At 44.1% G+C, this 10559-nt stretch overlaps 1 protein-coding gene across 1 annotated transcript in view; it reads right to left on the bottom strand.

Moving 5' to 3' along the window:
- Positions 1-9444: 9444 nt before the first annotated feature.
- The window catches only part of kiaa2013 (KIAA2013 ortholog), a 10878-nt gene continuing 9763 nt past the window's right edge, over positions 9445-10559 (bottom strand). The window contains exon 3 of the mRNA XM_073819246.1: positions 9445-10259. Coding sequence (XP_073675347.1) covers positions 10242-10259 — 18 coding nt within the window. The 3' untranslated portion in view covers positions 9445-10241. The remainder of the gene's footprint in view (positions 10260-10559) is intronic.

The raw sequence follows: 10559 nt of genomic DNA, 5'->3' as shown, positions 1-10559 counted from the left end.
ATAATGTTGATAAAAATTGTACTCTGAACCCCAAGCGGATTTACATAAACAGCGAAATTCAAAAAGTGTTAGGTTGTGCCCCGCTCTCCCCTACTTTCCATCCATGTTTTAAATGCGCATCCTTGAAAGCGCGCAGTTTTCTAACTTAGCATATTTACTTTAACTCATTAGGTATCAATGGTATGTTTGTTTGATAAAAAATTGCGTCCCCCCTAATTCTACACCCCTGGAAATGATAGTAGATGAAATTTACTAATTTCGGAGTGAAAATTGTTTCTTTTTTTCCATTCAGTTGTACGTGCTGCTTTGAGAAACGAGGTCTCACCACCATAAACAACCATGCAACATTATCTGGAAATCAGAAACCAGTATATTCAAATAAAAAATTATAATTTATAGAAATATTACTTTTTTGATTTACTATTCCGCAAACAGCGCTTTATTTTATTTTATATTTTTTTGTATTTCACTGATTTTTTTTTTTTTTTTTTTTCGTTTTCAAAATCAATCAAGTTCAACAAGGAGTGGAGTGGAAAGGAGGGGTGGGGCGCGAATGCCCCCACCCTCGGCCCTGCTGCGCTTCATGCAGCTGCATCTGAACGTTCGAAAAAAGCCATGGCAACACAGCGTTTTGGGTCTTTGTGACGTCACATTCGTATAAGGCCAGTGGAACTGCGGTCGGGTTGCGGTGCAGTTCCAATTTGTCACTGGTAGAAATCAGTCGATTTTTGCTAGAATTTAGTACTTCAGCTCGAATTGTCTTATATCACTTTATTTGTAGAATTTCGTTCGAGACGAGACAAATTCAGTTGATAAAAGTTTTCGCCAGAACATCAGAAAGAAATCTAGACCAATGGAACCGTGCACGTCTCGCAACTGCAGAGCAGAGCAAGCTGCTGCATGTGCATCACCTGTTCCAGAGAAAGTAGGAAAGGCGAAAAAGATGGAGAGGTTTTTTAAACGGGTATTTACTCCTAAATCTAAGGGAACCTCCAATGCAGCAGAACAGGACCAGTGCAGAGATGCTGCTGTTGCTGCTGCTGCAGGTGTCTCACCAGGGCCTGAGGAGAACCCAGGTCCAGTAAAAAAGAAAAATAAGTTCAAGAGGTTCTGCAAATGGGCTTTTTCACGTAAATCTAAGAAAAACACCACAGGAGCCCAACAGAACAACATAGAGCCTCAGAGCACTTCCATCACTTCCATGTACAGCTGTGTGTCTTCCCTCACTGCCGCTGCGCAGGAGGGTAATGAAGACATTCCTGAAGCTAAACAGCAAAGCGACACTACATCAGTGTGCAGCTGGTACAGCTGTGTATCATCCCTCACAGCTAATGAGGACGCTGAGCCATCTGTGAGCCAGGAGAACAGTAGAGTTTCGCCATCGGACAACATTTTCTGGAATGCAGAGACTGAAAAGATCCATTTAGATTTAAAAGGAAAGACAGGTCAGTTTATTGACACAAACCCCAACCACTGACTCATTAGATGTGCTAAAAGTAGGCCTACCTCAGTTTGAATATTTTTTTCTGGACATTGTGCCTCATTTAGTGATCATTTTGTATTTTTATGCACAAAAGAACTTCTCATGTCTGTCTAATTCACAATATTTGTGACCCTGGACCACAAAACCAGTCTTAAGTAGCACGGGTACATTTGTAGCAATAGGCAAAAATAGATTGTATGGGTCAAAATTATCAAATTTTCTTTTATGCCAAAATTATTAGGATATTAAGATAATGTTCCATTAAGATATTTTATAAATGTCCTACTTTAAATATATGAAAACTTCATTTTTGATTAGTAATATGCATTACTAAGAACTTAATTTTGACTACTGAAAAAAGTTTTTTTTATATATATATATTTAGTTTTTTATTTTTGCACCCTTTGATTCCTTTGATCCATATCTTGGCCAAATATTGTCCTATCCAAATTCAAACATCCTTTTTTGTTCTAATGAAAAGTGAATATATTTAGGTTGTGGGATGCACCATAATAATCTGTCTTTAATCAGAAGTTTTGATGGTTTACACTGTAAATTTACCATCTACTTTTTTTTTTTTTTTTTTTTACAGATAACATCTTCCAGCATTATGAAGCTAGTATAAAGCTGGGTAATGGATCTTTTGGAGTCGTCTATGAAGCGATCCGGTTGTCCGATTCACGAAAGGTTTGTTTCTTTACTTGCAAATAAAATGATTTAGCATTCTTTTACATCAAGGTTCATGACTGGAATCATGTTGCACAGATAATTAATTGTACCCTGTTATCACAAAAAAAAAAGAATAATAAAAATAAATCTTTTTTTTCTCTTTGTGAACAGGTGGCACTGAAAATTGTGGAAAAGAAGAAGTGCGGACGAAAAATCAAGATTGTAAGTAGGCTGCTTCTGTGTTTGTCTTTGCTTTCTCACTCTCAGTTACTATTTCCAGTTCAATTTGTTAGGGGTTCAAGCGTGTACTGCTGAAACCCTATTCTAATTGTTAGAATAATCACGGATCAGCGATCTCCACCTAAAACTGATCGTGCAGACCAAATCGTAAGTCGCAGAGGCTTGAAACTTGAAGGGATGGTAGAACTCACACTTCTACTTGCATTTAGTGCACTGATTAAACCATTTACATTTTTTTCAGTGCTGAGGGAACGCAAGTTACATAATCAGATTGCTTTTTTTGCCAAGTAACTAGTAAAGTAACGCATTACTTTTTCATTTACAAGAAAATATCTAAGTTACTTTTTCAAAAAAGTATTGCCAGTTACTTTTTGTTTCCTTTATGTATTTAATCCCATTTTATTAACCAATGTTGATCCAATTCAACCATGTTATTAAGCAAAACTTACTTTAGATTAACATTTGTGCTTTATTTTTCCAAGATTATTCCAAGAGTCTATGCTGTTTTCCGTTGATGGACAAAACTTCACAAACATTATTTGTAGCACCTGCCGTTCAATAATCACAATGAACTTTGTTTTTTTGTTACTTTTGATATGAAACAAAGTTTTTAAATGATCAAATTTTCAAGAAAAAAATAGCTCTAGAAAGATACATTTTGCTAGAAATATGCATCAGCGTTATTATAGTTAACCAAAACTAAAATCATTTTTCAAAAAAGTACCGCCAGTTACTTTTTGTTCCCCTTCAGGAACGTCGAGCTGCGTCGAACGCTTTGGGAACGCCTTCAGCGTGACCACGCTCTGAACACATGTGTAATCTCGTCCAATAGAGAAGCGCGTATGACGTCACGGGCGAGGTGACGTCGAGAACCAGGAAGCTATAAAAGCACGTGCGGTGTATGCGGCCGGCAGCTTCTGTCTTTGGGGTGAACCCCTTTCTCCCTCCTCCCTTATGAGATCCTCCGCTCTTTCTGGTTCGGAAGCCCTTTCGGTTTCTTCCATCCAGGAAGAGCGCTCGTCCTTCCGGCTATCTTCCTCCGAGGAGGAAGACGTCGAGATGGTCGAGGAGGCTGGGGACACACCCTCCCAGCCTGCACAGTATGAGGAGCTTGTGGAGGTGGTAACACGGGCTGTAGCAAAGCTGAATTTAGAATGGCCCGCTGTTACACCTATGGAGCCACCTAAAAGTAGGCTAGATGAAAGATTTCTGCGCTCCAAACCACCACCTCCACGCCGGGGCTTACCTTTCTTTCCCGATCTCCACACTGAGGTGTCGAGATCATGGAATAAGCCTTTTTCTAGCCGTGTTTTCTCTCCCACTGCCTATAATTACAGCAATGTGGTTGGGACGAGTGAGCACGGCTACAGAGCGATGCCACGGGTCGAGCAGACGCTAGCAGGCTATCTCTCTCCCAGCTCGGCATCGTCTCTGAAAGCCCCGGTTTTACTCGGCAGCCGGTCAAGCTGGTGCTTGCTTGCACACCATGGCGGTGTTGCAAGCATACCAAGCTGACATGCTGAAAGAGCTTGGTGACGGCGAGGAAGTAAAGGCGGACGACGTATGCGAGCTGCGTCGTACCGCCGACCTAGCTCTGCGGGCCACCAAAGAGACCGCCCGTGCCATTGGGCGGTCCATGGCAGCAATGGTGGCCGCAGAAAGACACCTCTGGTTGACCCTGTCAGTTATGAAGGATAAGGACAGGGTCTACCTTCTTGACGCCCCGCTTCTGCCCTCAGGCCTATTCGGCGACTCGGTTGAGGCCGTCGTCGATAGGTTTCACCAATCGAGGCAGCAAGCGGCGGCTTTCCAGAGGTTCCTTCCTCGCCGCTCTCGCTCTGGGGCTGCTGGGCGAGAGCAGCCCCTTCCGAGTGCCGCCTCCTCATACCGTGACGCACAGAGACAGAGTGTCGCCTCCCGAGCTCCTCCTGTTCGGGACCGGGAGTCCCAGCAGCGCTCTAAATCCGGGGCTTCGAAGCCTAAGTTTGACCTGAGGGCCGTACTTCAGGCCAAGAAGTCTGCGGAGAAGAAGTCCTGACAAGACATCCAGGACTTCTGAGGGCAGGTCCCCCTGGGGAGGGACACATGTTAATCCTTCCTCAGTGCCCTCAGGAGATCGATCTGCTAACCCTGCCACCCACGGTGCTTCAGGGCGCAGCGGTCTTCGGCGAGTCTCTCTCTCCACTTCCGCTCATTATATCAGCGGGGCAGGGGGACTCGCCATCTCTAGTAACATCAGAGGTCAGCCTCGAGAGGCTGATTCCCTTAGTAGAACCTTTAGCAGCGTGGAAACTTCTGCCAAACGTGTCTCAATGGGTCCTGCACACTGTAGAAAGAGGTTACAGAATTCAGTTCGGTTCTCGGCCACTACCGTTCCAAGGGGTTCTTCCCACTCTTGTGGGCCCTCAGCAGGCTCTGATATTACAGCAAGAAGTAGAAACTCTATTGAGGAAGGAGGCCATCGAGGTGGTCCCTCCTCATCTCAGAGAATCCGGGTTCTACAGCCGTTACTTCATTGTTCCAAAAAAGGATGGAGGGTTGCGTCCCATTCTAGACCTCCGACTACTAAATCGGGCGGTCATGAAACTCAAATTCAGAATGCTTACTATCAAGCAAGTCGTGTCTCAAATCAGGTCCGAGGACTGGTTTGTCACGATAGATCTCAAAGACGCGTACTTCCATATCTCCATCCTTCCACAACACAGGAAGTTCCTGAGGTTCGCTTTTGGGGACATAGCTTACCAGTACAGGGTTCTTCCGTTTGGCCTAGCACTCTCGCCCCGAACTTTCACCAAATGTATGGATGCAGCTTTGGCTCCTCTTCGGATTCAAGGAATCCGCATTCTAAACTATATAGACGACTGGCTGATCCTAGCTCAGTCGGAACAATTAGCGGTTCGGCATCGAGATGTCGTTCTCGCCCACATGAAGAGTTTGGGGTTGAGACTAAACTCCAAGAAAAGCGTGCTCTCCCCATCTCAAAGGACCACCTATCTTGGAGTAGTGTGGGATTCGACCACGATGCAGGCACGTCTGTCTCCTGCTCGGATCGGCTCGATTCTCACATTAGTCAACAGAGTCAGAATAGGCCAGTCACTCACTGTCAAGAAATTTCAAGTTCTCCTGGGTCTGATGGCAGCTGCGTCCAACGTAATACCTTTTGGCCTGCTGTACATGAGACCCCTACAGTGGTGGCTCAGGACCAAGGGGTTCTCCCCGAGGGGCAACCCGCTTCGCATGATCAAGGTCACGCGGCGCTGCTTTCGTGCCTTAGACATGTGGAGGAAACCTTGGTTCCTATCTCAGGGCCCGGTGCTGGGAGTTCCATGCCGTCGAGTAACTCTAACGACGGATGCATCCCTCATCGGTTGGGGGGCGGTCATGAGTGGCCGCTCGGCCCAGGGTCTGTGGAGCGGTCGCCATCTTACTTGGCATATCAATTACCTGGAAATGCAGGCAGTGTTCCTAGCTTTGAAACACTTTCTCCCAGACCTGAGACACCACCATGTGTTGGTCCGCACCGACAACACAGCGGTGGTCGCTTATATCAACCACCAGGGAGGTCTGCGTTCGCGCCCCTTGAACAAGCTGGCACACCAGATCCTTGTGTGGACCCAGGGAAAACTTCTATCGCTAAGGGCGATTCACATCCCTGGATATCTCAATATGGGAGCAGACATCCTGTCGAGGCAGGGGCTGAGGCCCGGGAAATGGAGACTTCACCCAGAGGTGGTGAAGCTCATTTGGATCAAGTTTGGGCAAGCCCAAGTAGATCTTTTTGCGACTCAGGAGACAACGCAATGTCCCCTTTGGTTCTCTCTGAGTCATCCAGCTCCCCTGGGACTGGACGCCATGGTACAGACGTGGCCGAGGCTACGTCTGTACGCTTTTCCCCCGATCGCTCTGCTCCCGGGAGTTCTGGAGAGAGTACGCCGGGACGGGGTCCGTCTTCTGTTAGTAGCCCCGTTCTGGCCGGGCCGAGTTTGGTTCTCGGACTTGGTCTCCCTCCTCGACAGCCCTCCATGGGAACTTCCTGTCAGGAGGGATCTGCTCTCACAAGCGAGGGGAGCACTCCTGCACCCTCACCCGGAGCTATGGAAGTTGTGGGTGTGGCCCCTGAGGGGGCACATCTCTTAGCTTCTGGTCTCTCAGCCGAGGTTGTTGAGACCATCCTCCAATCCAGAGCTCCCTCTACGAGGAAACTGTACATCGGGAAATGGAAAATTTTTGTTCTGTGGTGCAGTGAGCATCATGTTGACCCAGTTCACTGCCCACTAGGTTCAGTGCTGGACTTCCTGCAGACCCGCTTTTCAATGGGTGTCACTTACTCTACCCTAAAGGTTTATGTGGCAGCTATTGCCGCTTTCCACTCCCCCTTCGGGCCTACCTCTCTCGGTAAAATTCCCCTGGTGTCACGTTTCCTCCGCGGTGCACTGAGGCTGAGGCCGCCGGTACGCTCTCGCATCCCTACATGGGACCTAGCTGTGGTTCTAGAGGCTCTATGTAATCCTCCATTTGAGCCTATCGAGGAGATTTCAGACAAACTTCTGTCTTTTAAAACTGCCTTTCTTCTGGCCATTTCCTCTCTGAAGAGAGTTGGCGACTTACAGGCCCTTTCTGTGGCCCCTGCTTTTTTAGACTTTGCACCTGGTATGGTCAAAGCATTTTTGTACCCTAAACCGGGTTACGTCCCTAAGGTACTCTCCTCGGTGCCACGGCCCGTTGAGCTCCAGGCCTTCTGTCCTCCCCCTTTTAGAGAACCAGAACAACAGAAGCTTAATTGTATGTGTCCAGTGCGAGCACTGGATGCATATGTCCACAGGGCTGCCCTGTGGAGGAAGACGGACCAATTGTTTGTTTGCTTTGGTCCTTATAATAGAGGTCTTCCTGCTACGAAGCAAACGTTAAGTCGGTGGATTACGGATGCCATCTCTATCTCCTATGAGTCCTCTGGCCTCCCCTCACCCTTGGGGGTCAAGGCTCACTCTACTCGTAAAGTGGCGGCCTCTAAGGCCTTCTTTTCAGGTGTATCCCTCCAAGACATCTGCAACGCAGTGGGGTGGTCCACGCCCCTTACCTTTGTGAGGTTCTATGAGTTAGACCTCCCCTCTACCCCGGGCACTGTTGCCCTCTCCTCTGACCTACCCTCACACAGTGGGGTATCTTAATACTGGGACCTTGTTCCCCTTTTTTATCTCCCGTCTGTATGTAACAGACATTTTTTACCTGGGTGCTCTCGCCCTTTTACCCTATGCCTGCTTGAAACCAGCAGGGTGTTTTCTGGGCTGTTTTCGCCCTTCTCACAGCAGGGCCTTGTAATTCTGGCGGCGTGGGCATATCGTTCCCAAAGCGTTCGACGCAGCTCGACGTTCCTGAAGGGGAACGTCTCGGGTTACTCTCGTAACCCTAGTTCCTCGAGGGAACGAGACGCTGCGTCGCTAAGCCACCCTGCGAGCATCCCTGCGAGCGCTCCTGGTGGCAGAAGCTGCCGGCCGCATACACCGCACGTGCTTTTATAGCTTCCTGGTTCTCGACGTCACCTCGCCCGTGACGTCATACGCGCTTCTCTATTGGACGAGATTACACATGTGTTCAGAGCGTGGTCACGCTGAAGGCGTTCCCAAAGCGTTCGACGCAGCGTCTCGTTCCCTCGAGGAACTAGGGTTACGAGAGTAACCTAAGACGTTTTCATTTATGTATTTAATCCCATTTTATTAACCAATGTCTTTGCTCCTGACCTTTGTTGATCCAATTCAACCATACTAATAAGCAAAACTTACTTTAGATCAACTAACATTCGTGCTTTACTTTTTCTCATTGCTGAAGAGTGTTGAACTTCCATCTTATACAGTTCTGTTGTACAGACATGAATTTACTTTTCCTTCAGTCTTAGGCTTATTCATTTCACTTTTTGGTATGAAAGGGCTTTTACATTTGTTAAAAATCAAACTTTTTATATCAATAACAAACAAGCAAGCCCTGCATAGATTTAAAAAGTAAAAGTAACACAAAAGTAATCTGATAGACTACCTAAGTATACAGGGCCTTGCAATAGTATTCATATCCCTTCATTTTTTCACATTTTCTTTTGTTGCAGCATTATGTTAAACTGCTTTAAATTAGTTTCCCCCCACATCAGTTTACACTCCATACACCATAATAATGACAAAGCAAAAACCAGATTTGCACATTTTACAGACTTATTAAAAATAAAACACTGAAATAAGTACATTGCATAAGTAATTATATATTATCCATAATGGAAGACGACTGGAACAACTAGGACTCTAGAAAGTGTCTGCCAGCCCCCATCCAAGCTGACAGAGCTTGAGAGGTGAAAAGTTGAGGCAAAGAATGGCAGATAAATGCCAAATGCAGATGTGCAAAGCTTGTCACATCATACCCAAAAAGACTTGAGGCTGTAAAGGTGCTTCAACTATGCACTGAGTTAAGGGTATGAATACTTATGCATTGTACTTATATCAGTGTTTTATTTGTAATAAATTTGTAAAATTCGCAAATCTGGTTTTTGCTTTGTCATTATTATGGTGTATGGAGTGTAAATTGATGTGGGGGAAAACCAATTTAAAGCAGTTTAACATAATGCTGCAACAAAACAAAATGTGAAAAAAATGAAGGGTATGAATAATTTTGCAAGGCACTGTACATCTACTCACCAGAGCATATCGCCCTCTAGTGGTGAGAAAGGATTACATTTAGCCTCTTACAGGGTAAGATAAGACGCTGAGTGAGATGATTTGCCATTTCTGTGGAGGACTGTCTTCATTCCATTGATGATGATGATGATGAAGGAAGTGGTGACAAAAAATGAAATGAGGTCTGCTACTTACTCCATCACATCTATGCAAACCTTCTTCAAGAAATCTTCCATAAAATCTTATCTGGACCTCCAGCAACTCAAAACTATAAAAACATTTCCCCCTCCTACAGCTTTTATAATACTTGTGCATTTTTGTAATCATTGGAAATAATCTTTTTACAACCAGCACTTTAACATATTGGCGTCAAATCATTTTTTTGAACGCTCTAGGTCATTTATGTATTTCACAGTCCAGGGTGAAATATTTTTAATAGAATGTACATTATCTGTAAATTTTTGTTCTGGAAGTGGACTAATCCCACAAAGAAAACACACTTGAATCTGTCACACTGATTTTTCAAATAAATGCATACAATATTCCCTCTTCCCAGCTGTTTTAATAAGAGTCATATTTCTATACAGACGTATATTCATTTAGCCAAGTTTCATCCATGCATCTTTGATATTTTTTTTTTTAAAATCATTCTCATTTCCTGCAATGACTTCTTTCTGATGGCAGATTTCTCCACTCATTTGTCCTCAAACATCAGTCCATGCCCTACTTTGTTTTTTCTTCAATAATCTGTAACACTCAGATGTTCGTCACAATATGGAAGAAAAGATTGGTTGCTGCTTCCCTTTCATTCAAATTTTTTTCTTCATTCACATAAAACCAGCATTTAAGAGCTGCATTTTTGATTTTGTTTCCATTAAGATGTTATTATTGTGCTTGTTTATGCGCTAAAAGAATAAATTAATACAGGTCTTCTTTGAATCCTTCATAATTGTTAATATTTGATCACTAATTTGCACGTGGCACCTTTAAAGAGTCTTCATATTTTAACCTTTAACCACTCCCATTATCCTCGGCAAAAAAAAAAAATCTGATATTATTAATAATTAAATTCACACAGCAAAACAGAAACCAACGTTTTAAATACAATGGTATGCTCCAGTGATTAAAATCAATCCTGAGAGGAGATCCAGAGATAGAGCCATATTTAATGTTTCTGCACACTGGATTAGGCGTCAGACAGAAACATCATCCTGTTGAAATAACAGATAAAGTGTAAATATACATATTTATGCTGGAAAAATACATTTAATGTGTTTTGTGTTTCATTTATTAATATTACAGTTGAGGTCAAACGTTTACATAAACCTTGCAGAATTTGCAAAATGTAAATTATTTTACCAAAATCATACAAAAAGGCATGTTATTTTCTATTAAGTAATGACCTGAAAAATATATTTCACATAAAAGACCCTTCGGGTCCCACAGATTCTATGGTTTTTCAGCACTTTTGTGTATTTGAACCCTTTCAAACAATGACTGTATGATTTTGA

The sequence above is a fragment of the Garra rufa genome, chromosome 15 (assembly GCF_049309525.1).
Source record: "Garra rufa chromosome 15, GarRuf1.0, whole genome shotgun sequence".
In the NCBI taxonomy this organism is placed as follows: Eukaryota; Metazoa; Chordata; class Actinopteri; order Cypriniformes; family Cyprinidae; genus Garra; species Garra rufa.
Note: the sequence above shows the minus strand (reverse complement) of the source record. Positions and strands in the feature narration are given on the sequence as shown.